Source organism: Aspergillus candidus, assembly GCF_002847045.1.
Source record: "Aspergillus candidus strain CBS 102.13 unplaced genomic scaffold BDW47scaffold_33, whole genome shotgun sequence".
In the NCBI taxonomy this organism is placed as follows: domain Eukaryota; kingdom Fungi; phylum Ascomycota; class Eurotiomycetes; order Eurotiales; family Aspergillaceae; genus Aspergillus; species Aspergillus candidus.
Window position 1 is genome coordinate 74,781 of NW_020194038.1, and position 19,999 is coordinate 94,779.

At 52.0% G+C, this 19,999-nt stretch overlaps 6 protein-coding genes across 6 annotated transcripts; 2 read left to right on the forward strand and 4 right to left on the reverse strand.

The window, feature by feature from the left end:
• Positions 1-107: 107 nt before the first annotated feature.
• On the reverse strand, positions 108-1,763 carry fpaI (putative methionine aminopeptidase, type I). The gene is made up of 5 exons (XM_024813173.1): positions 1,579-1,763; positions 1,470-1,518; positions 1,105-1,418; positions 510-1,056; positions 108-461 (listed from the first exon to the last, which is right to left on the reverse strand). The coding sequence occupies exons 1-5, from the start codon at positions 1,717-1,719 to the stop codon at positions 355-357; spliced, it is 1,158 nt and encodes a 385-aa protein (XP_024670637.1). The 5' UTR covers positions 1,720-1,763; the 3' UTR covers positions 108-354.
• Positions 1,764-2,818: 1,055 nt separating this feature from the next.
• Positions 2,819-3,589, forward strand: dprC. The gene is made up of 2 exons (XM_024813174.1): positions 2,819-3,127; positions 3,186-3,589. Exons 1-2 carry the CDS (start codon positions 2,864-2,866, stop codon positions 3,324-3,326), a joined length of 405 nt encoding a protein of 134 aa, XP_024670638.1. The 5' UTR covers positions 2,819-2,863; the 3' UTR covers positions 3,327-3,589.
• Positions 3,590-4,443: 854 nt separating this feature from the next.
• Positions 4,444-7,492, forward strand: BDW47DRAFT_47159 (uncharacterized protein). Its single transcript, XM_024819108.1, has 2 exons — positions 4,444-4,467; positions 4,536-7,492. The coding sequence occupies exon 2, from the start codon at positions 4,718-4,720 to the stop codon at positions 7,355-7,357; it is 2,640 nt and encodes an 879-aa protein (XP_024670639.1). The 5' UTR covers positions 4,444-4,467; positions 4,536-4,717; the 3' UTR covers positions 7,358-7,492.
• Positions 7,493-8,145: 653 nt separating this feature from the next.
• On the reverse strand, positions 8,146-13,619 carry BDW47DRAFT_118554 (ATP phosphoribosyltransferase; the record flags this gene model as incomplete). Its single annotated transcript, XM_024815228.1, has 6 exons — positions 8,146-8,381; positions 8,470-8,607; positions 8,686-9,177; positions 10,050-11,472; positions 11,522-12,618; positions 12,686-13,619. The coding sequence occupies 6 exons, from the start codon at positions 13,617-13,619 to the stop codon at positions 8,146-8,148; spliced, it is 4,320 nt and encodes a 1,439-aa protein (XP_024670640.1).
• A 529-nt stretch (positions 13,620-14,148) lies between these two features.
• On the reverse strand, positions 14,149-16,092 carry BDW47DRAFT_132644 (uncharacterized protein; the record flags this gene model as incomplete). The annotated part of the gene is made up of 1 exon (XM_024817622.1): positions 14,149-16,092. The coding sequence occupies one exon, from the start codon at positions 16,090-16,092 to the stop codon at positions 14,293-14,295; it is 1,800 nt and encodes a 599-aa protein (XP_024670641.1). The 3' UTR covers positions 14,149-14,292.
• Positions 16,093-16,513: 421 nt separating this feature from the next.
• Positions 16,514-18,452, reverse strand: BDW47DRAFT_108180 (Rab geranylgeranyltransferase subunit beta BET2). The gene is made up of 5 exons (XM_024813175.1): positions 17,962-18,452; positions 17,607-17,892; positions 17,099-17,550; positions 16,926-17,050; positions 16,514-16,864 (listed from the first exon to the last, which is right to left on the reverse strand). Exons 1-5 carry the CDS (start codon positions 18,058-18,060, stop codon positions 16,825-16,827), a joined length of 1,002 nt encoding a protein of 333 aa, XP_024670642.1. The 5' UTR covers positions 18,061-18,452; the 3' UTR covers positions 16,514-16,824.
• Positions 18,453-19,999: the final 1,547 nt, after the last annotated feature.

A 19,999-nucleotide genomic window follows, 5' to 3' on the forward strand; every position in this document is an offset into this window, starting at 1 on the left:
TGAATTGACAACTTGATTGGAATGGTGAGATGACCATCTCCATTTAGTCATTTAGGTGTATTGAGAGGTTGCAGGCGTCTCGTTCGGTCAACTATTGTGGAGCTACCTTGTCATAATTGGAACAGGTTTATGCCTAAAGTATATACGTCTTGGGAACTGCATAGCGACAATCTATGCTCTCGTGTAGTTATGCAAGAATCTATACCAGAATTTATACCAGAAGATGACATGTCGCCCAGCACCGGTATATATAGAGGCAAAAGACTCATACTTCCACGCCTGACTGACTTCATCGAAACCCCATTCCGTCTTCTTTTTTATCCCCTGACGACGAATCCGGGATTTGTCGCGTCTCTACTGCCCATCCGTGGTCGTGGGCATCGGGATTGGGCCCCCCGGAGAGTCTTCCTTTCGCGCAGTCAAGATCTCGACGCCGGTTTCCGTGACAAGTAAAGTATGTTCTATTTGTATGTCAGCATTGAGCATCATTTCGAATCTCCTGTACCCACCAAATTGAGCGGTCCATCTGCCGTCCACCGTGGCATTAGTCCAATCGTCCGGCCAGTAGACCTCTTTAGGATTTCCCAACGCCAGGATGGGCTCGATCGTAAAAGTCATCCCAGGCTTACAGACACCCACCGCTTTGTTCTTGCCGTAATGGGGGATCCACGGTGGGGGATGGAATTCAGTATTGATGCCATGGCCTCCCCAGGTGGTGACGATACGACAATCTCTAGACTTGGCATGTTGCTCAATCTCCTTGCCAAATTCTCGGATGGGCGTTCCGGGCTTCACGATCTCAATGGCTTTATCTAGACATTCCCGTGTTGTTTCAACGATTCGAACCGTGTCTGGGTCCGCTTTGGCTTTCTCGCCGATGTAATACGTCTCGTTGAGATCGGCGTGATACCCTTCATGATATAACGAGATATCGAGGTTGAGGATATCGCCATCAAGGAGGACCCGCTGGTCGGGGATCCCGTGGCAAATGACCTCGTTTGGTGACGTGCACAGCGACTTGGGAAAGTGATAATAGTTCAATGGAGACGGGTACGACTGTCCGTGTTAGAGGCTCCACGCCACCTGGCAAAGTGCTGCACTTACACCTCGTTCTACACAGGCCCGATGACACACCTCGTCAAGGTAGTCTGTGGTGATGCCCGGTTTGAGCTCGGCCGCAGTGATGTCCAGAACCTCTCGAGCCAGTCTACAGACCTTGCGCATGGCCTGCTGGCCTTGGGCGTCTAGAAGGTCGATCTTGGTCCGGCTCAGGCGCTGCTCGGCCTTGGGTATCCCGGTTTGCGCCCAGTCCGGGTGTCTGATTGACTCGGGGACGGCGCGCATGGGTGAAAGGGGATAGACGGGTCGGACTGGGCCGGTGAACGAGAAGGTCGGGAAAGGATTATACGTCCCATTTACTGGGTCGGATTTAGCGACAGTACCAGGCAGAAGGGTTTGGTGAACCATACCATGTTGTGTCTTGTCTTTGAGCTTTTGATGCAGGGACTTATGTTGATTCTAGCGCGCAGTCCTCGGTCAGTCCTGAGGTTCTAGAAGGCTGACAGCGCAGTGACAAACCCAATTCTTCTTGAAGCAGTCTTGGGAACAGAAATAACTGTCATGGAAGCCGAGTTTCAGACATGTTGGGCATTGTAGATTTCCAGCTTCCTTTCCGCAGTCTACTCCTTGACATTTTCTATCCGATGGATCGACCGCCATGGTGTAGGCTGGGAGGGGAAGTCCGGTCAGGTAGCAAAGAGCAATCACACCGAGACAAAGACGTTGCCGCCGCTTGTCCACGGCGTACTTTAGTCAAGTCACATGACCTTTTGGATGGTTGAGATTTATACCATCCCCTCTAGTAATCTCGCTGCAACATAGCCATTCTAGAAAGGGGATTATATCTTTACTAGAACCCAGACCGTACCTGATAAGTTTCGGTACACAACTAGCGGGCCTGAAGGTTTCGGGCCTCGACCCACATTGGATGCTTTGTACGGACCGTACCGAATGTTTGGATAGTGCAGGGATTGCCCTGATCAGACCGGTTGAAAGATGACTGGACGGTAGATTCTGACCAAAGAGGCGGGCCAGACGGCCTTATGGCTACGCTGAGTCGGAAAAAGCTTTTGAGGGAAGATATTATAGTGGTTTCTACATGGAACACAGCACACCATATAGGTGAGTACATGGTGCCAGTGGTTGTTCAACAAATACTATGGTCCCATTGTAGATGGTTACAAACCATCTATACTTATAGTTGAGCATCAGAATAAGTTGGAATCTTAAAATCATTGACTAAGTCTTACATGAATATATACTTTCAGCCTACTATTGACCATCTGTATTAACCAGTCATGAAGACCTACCTCTCTACCACTTTATAATTCACCAACCAGATAAACCAATGCCCTAAACAGCGTACCTCCTGCTTCTTTCATTGCAGGATTGTCTGATTATACCTATCGGCTACACCATTTGATTTTGACTCTGGACGCAGGCGACATGGAAAGACATTGATATGATCAGTATTTCTGCCGGATAGGCTGACTCATGTTCACAATGCTCGCAAGCGAAGTAGTACCCTGATTAGAAACCACTTGATTGTCAGTTCTTTGGCCCTGTTTGAATTGTTCTCGAAGCATCAATTGTCCATGCCAGTGCCAGCCAAATGACGTCATTCAAGATGATCATAACCCGAATGGGGGAGGGGACAAGAATGACGTCACACTGGGCATGATGTCGAAGGCGAGCACGTTTGACGGCGTTGGTATAAAAGCCACTGTTGGTTTCTCGATTTAACCATTTTAAACATCTTAACCTCTACGACTCATCCTATTACAAAGACAACATTGAAAACACCATGACTACTCAACCCCCGCACTATTCTTCCACCTTCGGGACCCCTCACCAGGATCCCAGCTCCACCACCCCGACGGGCACTCATCTAACAGGGGCCAACCAGGCGGCCTCTGAACACGACACCACGGGGGTCGGACACCAGACTGCGCCAGTGTCTAGCAGTCACCAGACGTCGTCAACTGGCGCGGGCGCGGGGGGCTCCGAGGCAGCTAAGAAAGGTGAACAGCTCGGACAGGGAGTGCATTCTACTGTGGCAGGAATCCATGTACGTTGAAGCAACCCACCACCTATCATTGCTCCATCAGCGCTAATATCAACAATAGGGCTTTGGAGAGAGTCTTCGAGGGGGGCTAAATGCGGCCGTTGACAAAGCCTTTGGCCACGACGAAGGAGTCGCAAAGAATGCGAATATTGCCGAGAAGGGCGAGCGAGAGGTTCAGTCTGGCCATTTTTCTGGTCATTGAGATATGATCGTTCTGCTTGATCGCCCAATGCAGGCTGTGCGGTTCTAATACGATGTTACGGACGAAATCATGTTTGATTATGACTATTGAAAGCGATGTACACTATGGAGCATATGGTTGATTTGATATGATGATTTGGCTGTACGATTCCCGGTTGAGAAACCTGGCCCCACATACACTTAGAAATATAACCACAATGCCCCAATCACCAGGCATGTGGCTTTCTTAATCTAAATCATACCAATCGACCAGTTTTAACTACATACTATACTCTATACCATACTCGATACTCCGTAGAACTAAACAGGACAGTAACGTGGCATCCCAATCGGGCTTAGCTCGCCTCCACACCCACGTTTCTTCCCACTTTCACCTTCACTTTCATCTCCATCTTTCTCCTCTCTTCTTTCCATCTCTCTTTCTTTCTATCCACCCATACTCTCTGATCACTAATGGGAATGTCACGAATCACGATGATCTCATTGACCACAAATGCCCCGTGGATGGCTCAGGATGAATGGTCAGATCCTGATCTCCACTATGACTCTACCGCCCACTGTGAGACCCGACGATCGGACTCAACCATGGAGAAGATTCCATCATGATCTTTCCAGAATACCAGAGCTCCGAACTGGTCGCAGACCACTTATCTCCACTCTTCACTGCCGTTATTGGCCGTTACTCGGCACCCGTTCCAATAAAGCCACCTAGTTCCAGTTGTTATTTCCACACGAAGAGGAAGTTTCACCCGGCCGTCCCGGAGGCTGTGTACGGAGGAGTGGAACCGGTTTGCACTTTTTTTTTTCTTATTTCTTATTTCTTTTTTAGTTTGATTTCTTACTTTCTGTCTTTTTTTTTATTCCTTTGTTGGAGTCGCCCGCACCTCTGGAATTGCTCCCGTCATCATTGACACATCTTTTCTTCCCTCCAGCCTTGTAATACAACCGGGCAATACTTCCCCCAGCGTAACTCCAATAGCGTCGTCGGGATTCAGTGCCCCAGGAGAACCCACCAACAAGCCTCGGGGCGCATCTACTCTTCTTTAGACCCCGTCCATGGCGCAGCTGGAACGCGTCCTATATCGACAGGCCGAAGTACGAATACGGTTCTCCAGCGCCCATCCATCTCAGACATTCTAACTGTTAGTGCTCCCTCCAGACCGCTTTCACATGTAATGGATCACTAATGCAATGCCTTCCTGCTTCACAGCTGCCAGCCTCGTTCGATTTCTTCGTCGTTGCGTGTCCATTGCGACTCGTCATAAAACTTACACACCTCCTCTGATTCGATCTTATCGGCAACACGATTTGCTATCGGGTTCTTCCAACGCTACCCCCCTGAATGCTACCAGAAAGTATATATCCGCTGCGTCAGATCAACCGACCTCAATCATGGCAGTCCCTGCAGTCCCATCGAAAGACCGTCGTGACCCGGTCACTGCCGCCGTAGAGGCCTCGCCAGACCCTGAACGTTTGCCCCCGCCCGAAACCTCGAGTTCCGACAGCGAGGGGCAACTTCTCTATCCTGCCGATGCTGCCCAGCAAGATGAAGCCAACGCGTTGGTCGGCGTCAGTATCGGGCGCGCGCAAAGTCGCATGAAAGCCCGCCGCACCCCGGCGGAAGAGAAAAACCGGATCATGGAACGCAATGGTGGCTACTTTGACGCTATCCCGGACACGGTCGACTCGGATGGGCTCTTCACCTCTCAGATCACCGCCGAACCAGACACCGTACCAGTCGCGGATACCCAGCCCGCGGCCCGAGGGCAAAGTCTAAAGTCCACGTCGGACCAAGCAGGAGCGCGCCCGGAGACGCCACCCGCCAAAGAGGCCGGTCGTTCGAGTTTCACACGGTCGATCTTGAAGAGCAGCTTGCCCCTCCGGCCGCGGGCCTGGTCCGGCGATTTCACCGACAGTCTACGCCTCAAGAGGTTTCTTCCCGACTTGGGTTCGTTGAGCTCGTTGGGTTCCTTGACCAAACGGTCGTCGTTGTCTTCTCGCGGAGACTCGTCTCAGAACCGTTCCCGGAGTCAAACCCTGAAGCCCACCCCGTCGAGACTCACCGTAGATCGGGAGGCAACACCGCCGCCTCGACCGCGGCGCAGGTCCCTCACCGATCAGGACCGAAATAGTGTTCTCCTCGATGAGCCGGTCTCCGAATTGCAACCTCTCAGTGGGGCGACGGCGGCCAAACATTCCTACACTCGCCGGCCCAGTGTGTCCGTCACGGGGAGACCGCCCTCACTCCACCGATCCTCGTCGGACAGGTCGTTGTATCTAAGAGCATCCTCCACGGCTTCATCGTTGGATCAGCGCCCGGAGTACGAGAATGTGCACACACAAGTCAACAGTCGGTTCAAGGCCATCAAGGACAGTCTGCAAGATTCTAGCAACCGCCTGCTTAGCATGCCCACGTTGCATCTGCAGGACTTGCGCAATGACTGGGGATACAAGCCGTTTATGTCTGATGTCTACAACCGCAAGGGGAACAATTACGCGCAAAATCCCGAGACTTCCGCAGACGATGTCAAGGCTATTCCCTCGGCACCGCCGCCACGCGTACGCGTTTCACGAACGAACTCGAATCCATTACACCCCATCCTCTCAGAGGCTATGGCGGAGATGACCGGTGACGTGGTTATCATGGGAGGGTACCGGGGGTCTATTCTTCGCTCGGCGAAGCCGCCACAACGGCAGTTGTGGGTTCCCATGAAGGTCGGGTTGAACCTCCGCAAGGTCGACCTGGAAGTTGGCCTGGACCCGGAAGACGAAGAACGGATGGAAGAGACCATCATTCCGTCCGGTGTGCTGTCTCACATCGGACCGGTTGATATCTGCCGCCGATTGATGAAACGTCTGCAGAAGTGTGACAACGCCCTTGACGGGAAGCTCCGAGTACACGATTATGGGTACGACTGGCGTTTGAGTCCGCACTTGTTGGCGAAGAGGTTGATCACCTTTCTCGAAAACCTCCCGTGCAATGCGCCCGATGTGCCGCCGGAGCGCAGGGGCGCATGGGTCATCGCCCACAGCCTGGGCGGGTTGATTGCACGGTATGCGGTCAACAAGCGACCCGAATTATTCGCCGGAGTCCTCTACGCTGGCACGCCGCAGCACTGTGTGAACATTCTCGGTCCCCTCCGTAACGGTGATGACGTCCTACTGAGCTCGCGGGTACTCACCGCACAAGTGAACTTCACCTTCCGGACGAGCTTTGTCCTTTTACCAGAGGACGGCCACTGCTTCATCAACCCGCAGACCCAAGAAGAGTACCCGGTCGACTTCTTCTCTGCAGAAGCCTGGGACGAATATCATCTTTCTCCTTGTGTCAACCCTGCGTTCCCGCCAATGCACAGGCCATCGGGGTTCGTGGACAACATCGGGAAGCGCTTCTCCACCGTCTTGAGCAGCAAGGACAGCATTTCGACAGACGAAGCCAGCCAAAGCGAGTCGCTTCCGCAGCCAAACGGCAATCACAACCCTCGATCAACAAAAACCTGCCCCGACTTCACCAACACCGCCCTCGAGCACCCAACAGCGATCAACCCCCCTCTTGAGGGTGCAGTCGGCCCCGTTTCCAACATCCGCGACTCTTCCAGTAGAGCCACACAGACCTCCACCATCCCCTACGCCAAAGCAATGAGCTACCTCGAGCGCACCCTCGCCGAAACCCTCCAATTCAAAAAGGAGCTCGCGTTCAGACCGACCCACCAGTCCAATAACCGGTACCCGCCCACAGCCGTCCTCTACGGCAAATCCGTCCCCACACTCTACGGAGCACGCGTCACCTCCCGCGAAAATATCAAGCACCAAGACGCTTACGACGACCTGGCCTTTGCCGCAGGCGACGGCGTGTGTCTCGCATCAGCGGCAATGCTACCCCCGGGCTACCGGATCATCCGAGACGGGTTGGTCAAGAGTGACCGCGGCCACGTCGGTCTCTTAGGCGACCTCGAGGGCGTCGGACAATGCCTAAAGGCTATTCTCAAAGGACGGCGCGAAGGCGTCGGAATGGGAAAGTCAGCCCCATAAACACTCCCATCCCTCTCCTTCTGGCATTTGACTGGCGTTTCCTCCTCCTTATATCTACCATCATTTTTTGTCTGACTACTCTGTTCACTTCAAGCCCCTCTCATCTCTTGCATTTTCTTTTCCATTCATTTATCTAAATACCCAACCCATGTTAACCTACTTTTTACTAAACCTTGACCATCTGTTTACACTGATGTTACACCCAATCATTGCAGTATCAATGATATTGACGATGGTATCTGAATAATGAATCACCCTATTCATCTCAGTCATCTCTTTTGAAAACATGCATACCCAGTCCTATGACATTTTGATATGTGCAGTGGTTTTGGCTTTGTCTTTTGTACATTCTTGGTGCATTTCTCACTGTGTATGTGTGTATATGAAAATGTATTGATATCTATAGAGTCATAGATAGAACTAGCATCATCATATTGTGCAAGAATTGGAACCGAAAGAGAAACAGTCTATTCTTGTGATTTCCAGGTCAATCTACTCTTCAGGAAGAAGTAGTTATCCCCTAAGATAAGACATATAAGACGAGATATAACCTACTCCCCGCATTATATAATAGTAGGTAAGCAGGTAGGTAGGTAGGTAATTCCAAGCAATACCAAGCCGAAACAGACGTAAAAAAAAAAAAAAAAGAATATAAAAGGATAACAAGACGGACGCGCCTATATCAACCAAAACGGGCAGATCCCAAGTCCGAAAGTTTTTCAAAGCTTATAACCATAAAAAAAATCTAGAATGATATAAAATGAAATAAAATAAACGAAAAGAAAAATCTATCCAGTCCGCGAATTGGCAATAGTGAGCACCAAAATATCCGACGCCCCGACCTTGGTCAGCTCGTCCATGACGGTCGCGACCTTCTTCTTCTCGACCATGGAGCTGACGGCGACCCAGCCGTCTTCTTCGAGGGCGGTCACTGTGGGGGCGCGCTTGCCGGGGGTGATGTTGGATGCGGTGGCTAGCTCGGCGCGGGGGATGTTGTATTGGCAGAGGACGTATTTTTGGGCGGCTGTTGGGGTTAGATTTCGTCTTGGCTACACATTTCTATAATGGAAGGATGGAATGGGGGGAGGGCAGAAGGAGAGGGGGAGACGTACTGATGACACCGTTGATACGGGAGGTGATCAGGTCCACGAGGGGGTTCTTGGTGTTCTTGGACTTGACGAGGACGGAGGTGCTTTCGACGACGGTGTCGATGGCTTTGAGGCCCGCTGCTTTCATCGTCTCGCCGGATTCTATACAGCCGTTAGCTTCCTACACTTTTATCTGCCGTCGGGACTTGAGAGCTCTGGATAGAAGGGGGGAATACGCACCGACAAGATCAACAATACCATCGGCCACACCCAGCGCACAAGCAGCCTCCACACTCCCACCAACATACTTGATATCAGTGCGAAGGTCGCTCACATCGCTCACACCCTCCAGCTTGGAGAAGAAAGCACCCGTCAGACCCGTAAAGCTAGTCACGATATTCCGGCCAACCAGCTGCTTCGCCTCCGTGATGTCGCCCTTCACCGGCACCTGCACCTGCAGCTTGCAGCCGCCGAAGCCAAGGTCCATGATCTCCTCGACATTGGAGGTAGAGTCCGCAGGCAGCTGCGCATCGTGCTCGGCGACCTGGTCGCGGCCCGTGATGCCCAGATCGACGCGGCCTTCGCCGACGAAGGTCGGGATGTCTGCGGCGGGGAGGAAGATGAGTGCGATGGGCAGGTTCTTGACCAGGGCGATGTCGAGGCGCGTCTCGCGGCGAAATTGGATGTCGCAGCCGGCGAGAAGGTCCAGGGTGGATTGTTGGAGACGGCCCTCTGTTTGTGGGGATTGATCGCATTAGCTGTGTTTCCTGAGGTCATGTTGTGTGTGGTGTGTGTGTGTCGGGGGGAGACGTGTGGCTTCGCGGAAGTAGTGAGTCACGGCGGGAGGGAACTTGCTCTTAGGGACGGCGAAGATGAGTCTTCCTTCTAAGCTGGGAGTATGTCAGTACTGAATATGTTTTTTCGTATATAATAATGCATTATATAACTAGATAGGAGGCCATTGACTCACTGGTTGACAAGATCCATGGTGAGCGATGATCGGAGCGCGGGGCAATCGGGAATTAATTCAAGTATTGATCTGACGCAAGGGATGATTAAGGGTGACTAAAGAGGTCAGTCAACTCGAATTCCTCAGGCGAATGAGAGGATATCAGAGGGAATAGTTACAAGGAATGCCCGGTGGGAGGGAGGGTTATGAGCGACAACGCGGCGGAGTGGGGTGAAGGAGGAAGAGAGCGAAGTCGCTCCGCAGAGTCTGAGTGTGGAAGAGATGGAGGGGCCGCCAGCTTCCTCAGGCCAGCTTCCCGCTCTCCAGTCTACTCAGTGACCTCCAGAGCGAAACCACAATATATGAGTGATATTATACATTCCGAGATCCTGACATGATACTACATACATACATCCATACATACATCCATCTATTTTCGTTTCCCTCTTTCTGCTGGCCATCTCGTCAGACCAAAAGAGGTTGATGCCTAAGGCAGCATGCCCCGAAGTCATGACAGCCTGATGAATCAGGCCACCAGGCATCCAGTCTCGCGACAGTTGAGAAGAGCGCGATAGGATCCATGAAGCAATCTACAACTGCTCCGCACTCCTCACAAGCCTCTCCATCAACCCCTCCTCCTTATCATCCTCCCCACCACCCCCAACAACCCCCCCAACAGCCTCAACAAGCCCCACCAACCTCCTCCTCCGAATACTCGCCTCCAACTCCGCGCTCTTCACCTTCGCCAACTCGATCAACGAGCCCGGCAAATTCGCCAACCGCGCCACATTAAGCCCGTAACTGCGGTGCGCGACGCCCTCGCCCACCTCATACAGGAACGTGATGTTCTCGTCTGATTCCTCCGTCCCGGACTCCGTGAACCGCATGTGTACGTTGCGGAGCTCGTTGTCAGGGAAATTGTGCACCATGGATGACAGGTGTTGGTAGTGCGTTATGAAGAGGGTGAGGCTGCGAAGCGTTCGCACGATGTAGTCGAGCACGGCTTGCGCGATGGCCACGCCGTCGTGGGTGGATGTCCCTCTGCCTAATTCGTCGAGGATGACGAGCGAGCGCGGGGTGGCTTGCTTGAGGATGTCGGCCGTTTCGGAGAGCTCGACCATGAAGGTGGATTCGCCGGCGAGCATGTTGTCGAAGGCGCCCATGCGCGTGAAGACTGCGTCGAGCATGCCTAGTTTGGCGGACTGCGCGGGCACATAGGAGCCGATTTGGCCCATTATGGCGATGAGGGCGATTTGCCGCACGTAGCTGGACTTGCCGCCCATGTTGGGGCCTGTTACGAGGAGGGCGCGGGTTTGGTCCGTGTCGAGGGAGATGTCGTTGGGGACGTAGCTGTCGAAGAGGAGCTGCTCGACCATTGGGTGGCGGCCTTGTTCCACGTTGATGCACGTGTGGTCTGTGTATTCGGGTTTCACGTAGCCGGGCTGCTCGGCGATTGTAGCTAGCGAGAGGAGACAGTCGAGGGTGGCGAGGGAGAGCACGCAGTCGCGGAATCCTTGGTAGTTCGTTGATATCTCGGCCAGGAGATCCGCGAAGGCCTGGTCGCAGGCGGCTGCTAGGGCCTCTTTATGCTGGTCTCGCTGTCGCAGCATCTGGATGACTTCGGGGGTGTGGAATCGTGACACCTTCTTGGTGCCGTTGATTTTCACCCACGAGGCAGGCACCCGTTTGATTGCCGCTCCGCTGTTCTCGACCTCGATGAGATGGTCAATGCCGGAAACCGTGGCGTAGACGACCTTGCGCCCGAGGGCTTTGCCTGCGTCCGCGCGATGCTCCTGTAGCTCGTGCTCCACGCTGCCAATGCCCAGCTTCTGCTCGCTGATCTCCTCCGTTTCCTCTGATTCCCGGAAGAACTCGTATTTATCGTCATTTCTGGCCGCGTGCAGGTTTATCCGCTCCAAGAACGAGACTACCTCCTTCAAAATAGTCGGCAACGAAGCAATCGCTTCAGTCAATGTCGGCGACGTAAACCCGCTATCTCCAGGAGTCTTCACGTCGGAAAACTCCTGCGCGATCATCTGCAGCGTCTGCAGAAGCGTCAAGAGTTCCGGCCGCGTGCACTATGTCCCAGTCAGCAATGTCCCTCCTCCTGCCATCTAGGCAACTCACCTTCCCGTAATATATCCGAATCAGGGACTTCTCCAAATCTGTCCTAATCCTCCCAATCAGCCCCCTCAACCGCTCAACCATAGTACTATTCTTCGAATCCTTAAGCTCGCTCACGGCATTAACCCTCTCCTCCAACTTTGTCTTATCCAGCAACGGCCGCCCAACCCACTTGCGCAGCATGCGCTGCCCAAACCGCGTGCGCGTGCGGTCCAGCGTCCAGAACAGGCTTCCTTTCGTGGTGTGGTCTGTCTGGTTGTGGTAGATCTCGAGACTCATGAGCGTGTTGCCGTTTAGCAGCATGTGCGTCCTCGACGAGAAGTGCTGGAAATACTTGGTCAAATCAAATACATGCTCCAGCCCGTACTCCTCCATGTGCTTTATCATCGCGGATAGACACACGGTTACTAGCTCGGGCAGATTCAGCACCTTCTGCAGAAGATCGGCGCTGTGCGCGTCTCCGGCGCCTTTATCTGCTTTCATCTTGTCTGCGTAGAAGCTCGATATATGACTGTGTGCTTCGGCCGCTGCGGTCTTCGACTTGGGTGCTCTCGCGACGCGGATATTGTCGCCCAGTATGTGCGACTTGCTGCCTGATAGGTGCTGGACGAGTTTCTCGGTCGCACCGGACAATTCCCCGACGATGACCAGCTCACAGGGCGCAATATGCAGCAATCGGGTCTCGATCTCGCTGCGCATAAACCCGTCTTCGAAATCATCGTACACCACGTCTCCTGTCGTAGGCTGGACAGCCACGATGCCAACATGGACCTTCTCGTCGTTGCCCCAGCCCCGCGCGTTGGACTCGGAGATGCAAAGCATGTAGCCCGTCGCGGGGGATACGCCGCCAGATGTAGCCGGCACAGGGCCCTCCAGCCCTTCCATGTCGTCCACATATGTCGCTTTCGTGTACAGGTTCGTGAGCTTGCGCCCGAACGGCGCGTTCCGGTTGTCGCCGGCTGCTTTGAGCGCTGCTGTCTCGATCTGTCTCACGATGCCGACTTTGTGCCCGGCCGTGACCAGCCGTTTCACATGAACGTGCAGTCGTTGAATGGGGATGCTCGCCGACGCGAACCGACTAAGATGCGCTTCTGACGGATCTGAACAACACAGTACTTAGCATAGACCCCACAACCACAACCATAGCAAAACATGTTGGACACTCACGTTCATCAAACCTCATTTTCCCCGGAATACAAACAATCCCCAACTCCCTCGCCGCAACCCTCGCATCGTCTCCAAAAAACCGGAACTTATACCCCACCTGCACTGCCAAAACGGCATCCATATGGCCCCGCTTGAACTCGATAATCTGCTTCTCCAGCGGCGTCAGCTTGCTCCCCGCTTTACCAGCCGCCGTTCCTTTCTTGACAGGGCGCTGTGGTTCATCATCCTCGTCAGCTTCTTCGGCGTCCTCCCCGCCGACGGAGGCGTCATTCGTCGCGCTGCGGCTGCCGATTCCAATAACGCAGTCTGCGCCGCCGAGTCGGCGCACGAACTGTTTATGTAGCTTCTCACGTTCTTTCTGCCGTTGGCGTCTTTCCGACTCGTCTCCCGCTTCCAGCCCGTCTCCGCCGTTGGCAGGCGAACTGGCGAATTTGAACAGCTCTGTTCGCTGGCTGCTATTTAATTGCGGTTGTGATTGTGGTTGCGATTGCAATTGGGATTGCGGTGGGCGGTCATCCGGCGATGGTCGACTAGGACTCGAACCCGATATCCCATTCTGCGCCCGCTGTCCATTTGCATTCATCCTTGCTCTCTTCGCGGCAGGTCTCACCACATCCTCATCATCATCATCCTCCTCCCCCCCAATTCCAGCCTCACCCGCGAAGTCACCCTTCTTCGGCACAGCCACAGCCTCCTCAATTTTATTCTCCCCCGACACAACACTCTTCACTGGTCTCTGTGTAGATCCATTTTCCTGGCCCTGCGATGCTACTTGCGTTTTCGATTGCGACTGCGATTGCGACCCCGTTTGCGACGATTGCGGTTTCTTAGTAAAGAAGCTCGAGATGGACGGCTGCTTTCGTTTAAGATGCTGAGAAGACGAGGGCGGGGATTGGGATTGGGATTGTGATTGTGGTTGTGATGAGGGTGGCATTTTCAAACCCCTGCTTCGGAGGCTCTTGGTGGATGTCTATATAAGGCCTGTCGTTTATCGGCTTGGGGTGGACTGGATTGGATTAGATGCTTTAGGTCTCGAAGTGACTAGCAGGGGTGGCGATGGGATGGTTGATCGATTGATTGATTGTTTAGCGGCGGATCAAAAAGCTTCGGTGGAAAGGTCCCCGTGGTGGGTTTCACATCACAGGTTATGGTATGTGAGGATATCTGGTCGCATGCTGTGTAGGAAAAGAGTTTATTGTAGATCCAGTGGCAGCGACTGTCGATGGCCATTGCACATCCGCACCTTGACGCGTGACGCGCTCGGCGTGTCAAGCTCATTAAAGATGATTACTTAAGCATATACATCATGGCCTTGATACCTGTCACAAATTGTACATGATTCTCCGTGTGATTCTATCAATACTATTTAACTCAACATGAGATAATGTTTGTATCAATACAATTTGCATCGTTCGAAGTATGGATGCTGCTATACAGATGCCGGTGTTAATATATAGGGATGACTGAAAGTAGCCATCACCAATAGCTATCGTCCATAGTACTTCCCCAGCTAGGGACGGCGAGCGCTATTATCTCTTGCGTCGACGAGAGAATATCAACGAGACTTCATGGCGATCAGCTGGTAACTGATGACGGAAAATGACTGTTCAATTGATGCTTCCGTCCAAATAGAGCCGATCAAAATCATCTTCTTCCCAGTCGGAAATTGTCCCGTCAGGAGAAACAGCACGCAAGGTGGAATGAGACTTGAAAGACTGATTGACCTCGGCAGCGTATACAGGGTTATCCTCGTGTATATTCGAAAGCGAAGTGGCCAAAGGATTGTATGAGTATCCCAGCAGACTGTCGTGGCTGTCGAACGGGCTCAGCCCCATCTGCTGCTGGGAGTCACCAAAGAAGAAATGCGGGGGATAACCTGTGTTGGCAGCAGGTTGTCGCCTAAAAACAGGCGAGTTCCATCCCGCGAGGGAGTCAACTCGGCCATGACCATCCATAAGAGGCTCAACGTTTTCTTTGTCTGTCGAGGGAAAAGCACCTCGTTCATGGATCGAGTGATTGGTGTTGTTGTTGTACACGAAATGAGGCGAATTTTGGTCAAGGGCACTCTGGCGGAGAGAGATGGGGTCGACGAACGCCGGCTCTTCAGAGCCTACTTCACGTCTCTGAGCCATCGAATCAGACATGTATGGGGCTTGTCCGTCGCGAAAAATCTTCAACCCGTGGTGAGATCCGCTTTCCTGAGTCCGGAACGTCAGCGTGAAGTCATCAAGACTGTCTGCCCGAGAGCCGCTTCTGTAACGGACAGGCAGTTGGGCCAAAGGACTCTGCAACAGGTGTAGGCCATGGAAGTCTGGGTCTTCATCGACTTTTCCGAATGCTTTCTTGGTGGATCTCTTGCTTCGTTTCCTATTTCCTCCTTGTCGAACATTCGGATCGGTTTGAGCAAGCGCACGCTTGGTTCGGATTGTTCGCCGTTTCGGAATCGGAGTCTCGCCTTTTAACGGGCTGCTGTCTTCAACGTTGCCTGAAATCACACGTTGCTTCCGCAGGACGCCACTGGGCGAGAAAACAAGCTCTGTCGGTTCGACACGCAGTGACGTCTTTTCCATCATCTTCAAGATCGCTTCATCTTTCTTTTGGTTGCGCTTACGCCTCATGTGCTCTGTTGCCGAGTCGAAGATGTCCATGCCCGGCCAAAGAACGCCTTTCAGCCGGGCAATCTCGTCTGCCCTCTCCTTGTCTTCTTCAACACCGTCGGTGTCATCGGTGAACGGGTCGTAGCTTAGCTGACGTGCCAACGATGGAGGGCTTGGGGTTGTCGTATGTATATGTTTTCGGGCGAGTCCGTACGGACTAGCATGTGTCATCGAGGCCCACTGGTCTTCAAAGGGAAGCGGGTACTCTTGCTTTGGTGGGTTAGTGTCTTCCTGTGGTGTCGTCAGTGCGAGGCTATAATCTTCGCGTTGATATTCTCGAATGCTCTCTTCCGATGGTGCCATCGAATTGAAGTGTGAAGGCCCGTTTGTCATTCCACTTTCTACTCCAGAACGTGGGTGCACATATGGACTCGACAGGCGTGGGTCCAAGTAGTCGGGAAAAGCGTTATGAACTAGTGGACGTGTGGTAATGGGGGGTAACCTCCCCCCATCACTTCGTTTCACTCCACGAGCCTTCTCATAGCTGGGGGCCTTTCCTTGAGCCTTCTTCTTCCGAACATCCTTCGACGACATCCGGTCCGACAGCAACTTAGCCAGATTATTGGACTTGTACCATCGATCATATTCGTCGAGAATGACAATAGCCTGGGATTCCTGGTGGCTGCGGACTTGTAGTTTGAAGTAGTGAGAAAGGTGAGCCTTCGACGCAACATGAGTCAATAAGTGAGAGATATCGCTGAATTTCGGCCGTTTCGGGCAGATATTGCACAACAGCGTGGTTGTATCCATGGTGTATAAGGTCTAAAGCGTAGAGTATAATATAAGGGAAATCAAAATATCGAGAAGCAACAGGCACGATCCACCAGGTGGTAGTTCCTTTCTCCAAGTATGAACGATTCCGGTATGGGACAAGAAACCAAGATAGAAAGACTGGCCCTGGGACAAGATTGAGGATTGACAGATGATTGAAGCAGTGACGAAGGAAGAGTCCAGGCAAGCAAGAACTTGCCCCCAGCAATTTCCGCTGTCATCGGATTGAGCAGGTGGTGTAGGAGGGAAGGAGGAACCTACAGGGCAGGGGAGAACGTGACATGCTCGATTGGGAAGGCAGCAACCACAGCTACCCTAAGCAAGAACGTAACTATAGACATAGTCCTGAGCAGGCACTCCCGCAATCAGTTTTCCGCTAGGCCTTGAAAGCATTGCCGGAAGGGTGACAAGTGAAGGACAGATGGACAGTATCATGGAAGGTAGGCAGGAATGATAGCTAGTATTATCATGAATGAATTCAAGCTTGTCACTATTTAAACATCTACTGGTGAATTGATGTGCCACTGTGTCTTAACAGCCACTCGACAGGCCATTGTGAGGGGGTATGAAGCGGAAATAAGTCACAGTGCCAATTGCTCTTCTCCCGCATTGTATCCCATAGTCCATGGAAGTAGAACTAAAGGTTATTAGATTGCAGGAGGTGGTACTACGCTGTAGACACCAGAAGGCGTTTTGCACTCGGAAATGTTTCTACCTGATATGCTTTGCTGTTATTGACTTTGGCATACAACTGGTCATAGTTAGTCGTTGTTCTGGATGGCAAAGGGGACAAAAAAAGCATGGGTTCTTACTAGACAGGGTCCACCTCCTTGATGCCATCAAACCCCAAGAGGCTGAGACCAGCAATGGAAAAATGAGTATGGAACACATCAACTACATTTCCAGGCCTGTCCCCGAACCCGCCATTCTCAGGGTCCTGGTATCGGTCAGCGGGATGCACGTGTTAGAAAAGTATCATACTGACCTGACAACGCAGGATGAAGGCGGCGAGCTTGCTCCCATCGATCCAGTGGAGTCGATCGATCATCGCCAAGCTCGCCCCAACCCACCAGCTGTAACATGCATCGGGAAGCTTCTCAGGACGCCCGTTGAAGCCCCCTTCCTCCACCTGCCGCTCACTGAGCCAGCCACCTAACCGGTCCTTGTTGACCAAGTCCAGTCGCTGGGCGATGGCCAAGGCACCCACACAGGTAAACACCTGGCCCGCATGGGATTCGGCGCCGGGGCAAATGCCATAGCCTCCATCCAGGTTCTCACACTGCTGAACATAGGCAACCGCCCGGGGGACGTCAACCGTCTCAAGAAGGCCCAGGAGAGACAAGGCATTCAAGGCACCGTACAAGAAGCGGGTGTCCTTCTCGCCCCATTCGTCCCCCATGAACGATCCCGTCTCGCTATCTTGTAGCCCTGCGATATCTAGGTCATTTAGCACTTCCCGCCAGGAGTGAAGTCAGATTCAAGTCAAATCGTACAAGAGGCCACTTTCTGTTTGTTTGCTCGTCCACGCTTGTCCAGTTCATCTACCGCATCGAGCGTTACGAGGACTTGCACGGCCGAAACCGTGTACAGCATGTGCGCATCGTGGCCGGGGGCCGCCCCAAAGCCACCGCTTTCGTGTTGGCACGAGAGCACAAAGTCGACGGTGGCGTCCCGAGGAAGTCCTTCGGGACAGTCCAGCAGATGCAGGGCGGTTAACCCCCAGTAGAGCCCATTTAACCGAAGATGCTCGGTGAGCCAGTACTCCAGCTCCTCCCTCCTCTAGCATCACATGTCAACCACCTTCCCCGCCATGAAGAGAAGAGTCATGGTTGGAATAAATTGACGCACGCTGTCCAAGTTTTTGATGTAATCCACATGCTTTTGAACACACAGGGGTTGATCTGACTGTGTGTTCTGCGTTTTAGCAGGACCTGATACTGAAGTCATCCCGGGCAGGCGATGACGCGGGGTAATAGTGAACCCTTCCGGATTGGTCAGTTGGAGACTAGCTGCGTCCAGCTAGCTAATCTCAAGGCGGTATATGCTATAAGTGCGACCGAACCAGACAATGATAATTTCAAAAGTCAAAAAAGGGGGGAGGGGTGAGGGGAAGTGGTGACGAAAGCAAATGATCCCTAAGGATGAAGCAGCTTCACGCCCGGTCAGTGTCAGTTAAAGTCCAAGTGTGGGATTAATCCATTCTCAGGAGGCGGTCCATGGAAAGGGACGGAATGGAAAGGACCCTTGGATGATCCGGCAGGATTTGGAATTATGGATAGAAGAGATGGACCCGAATAAGGACAACCTTCGTTCCTGAACCCTGGTGAGGGGGAGAGAAAAAAAAAAGGTTTGCAGGGAAGAAGCAGCGGGAAGTGGGAGCCTGAGAGGTCAAGGCTTGCCAAGGGGGCACTGCACACGTGATTTTAGCGCCGCCGGAGAAGGAAGTGGGGCCTCGGTGCCTGAGTGTTTCAGAAAGGAGGAGAAGAGTTTCGACGGGCGGTGTGAAACCCCTGGATAGGAAGAGACTTGGAGAGATTACTGTCGCCACTGCTCTCACGGTCTTACCCCTATTGAAAATACTCGATCTATTTTCCACGTGTCTCAGTGAGGTATTAATTGTTGCTGAATCTAGCCGGACTATGGCAATAGTAGGTTAGTTCCCGCCTTGTGCTCCTTCCCACTTGGCTTGAGTATCCAGTATTGTTCGCATGGATTATTTATTCCATTTAATTGATTTATTTTCAGTTCTTGAATTTACAGTGGCATTGATACTCTCTTATCCATTGACGATACAGTAGAATCTGATATACAACCTATCTTTTCCAGTGGGGATAATTTCTCGGCCTTTTTTCCCGGACACGAGTCTCGTGACCGGACAATGTATCAGAATAATCTATCTCTTTGGCTGGTTCATCTTTTTTTATCTTTTTTGTCAACCCCAGCGATTGTATCCAACTGTACCGAACCATGGTTGATTGTATCTCGACAGCTCCAACCCTCACCATTGGCTCCCCCTGAGCAAGGCACTAGTGCTCTGCACACAGCCTGGAGTACTCGCGTTGTCCACCGTTGATTTGTCGGTGTCAGTCCCGCCCCTCCAGCAACCGGTGGTTGGCTTCATCTTGTGGCCAGTCAGGACTGCCACTGCCTGTTCTGGAGTGGGTCCAGAGTCAGCCTGTACCTGACTAGGCATCAGCTATGTCTGTCCACCGTACCACCGTCGGTTGTGGTACGGAGGATCCAGCATGTCTCTGTCTTTCATGCCATTCTGCTCAGCATTACTCTATTAATATCTTCATAGTAAGATCATCGTGACTATTGTGTGTGATGAGAAGCTATTTGATTTCATCTTCGGGCAATATCATATAATACTATACAATACTATGTAGTATAGTATAGTATAGTATTATATATACTCCTTGTAAGGATACTCCACAAATGGGTGAGTCAAACGTCATGCATCATCTTACCAGCCACGGTCTTTCTCGCCTTATGCCCCTTTTCTTTCTTTCTTTCTTCTTTCTTCTTTCTGTCTATCAAGTCAGAGTGTCTACTCCGGGTTCACTGATTTCTTTATTTTTCCTGTTGTTTTCAGTATTCCGGTATTTTATCTTTTTGTCTGTTTATTTATTTATTTTCTTTTGCTTTCTTTCTTCCTTTGACATCGATTTGTTTATTTCTGTTCTACAATTGGAACGGTGTTTTATTATGCTGATTCCAGCATCCTCCATCGTACCTTACTTCCCTCCTCTCTGGCTGAACCAACTGTTGTTTGTTCTATTTATTCTCTTGGATGTAATTTGGTACACTAATATCCTCTTGTACATATTAATACTGAAAGTGATACTGATACATACCACCTACTTAGATAGGACTAGAGTTTCAA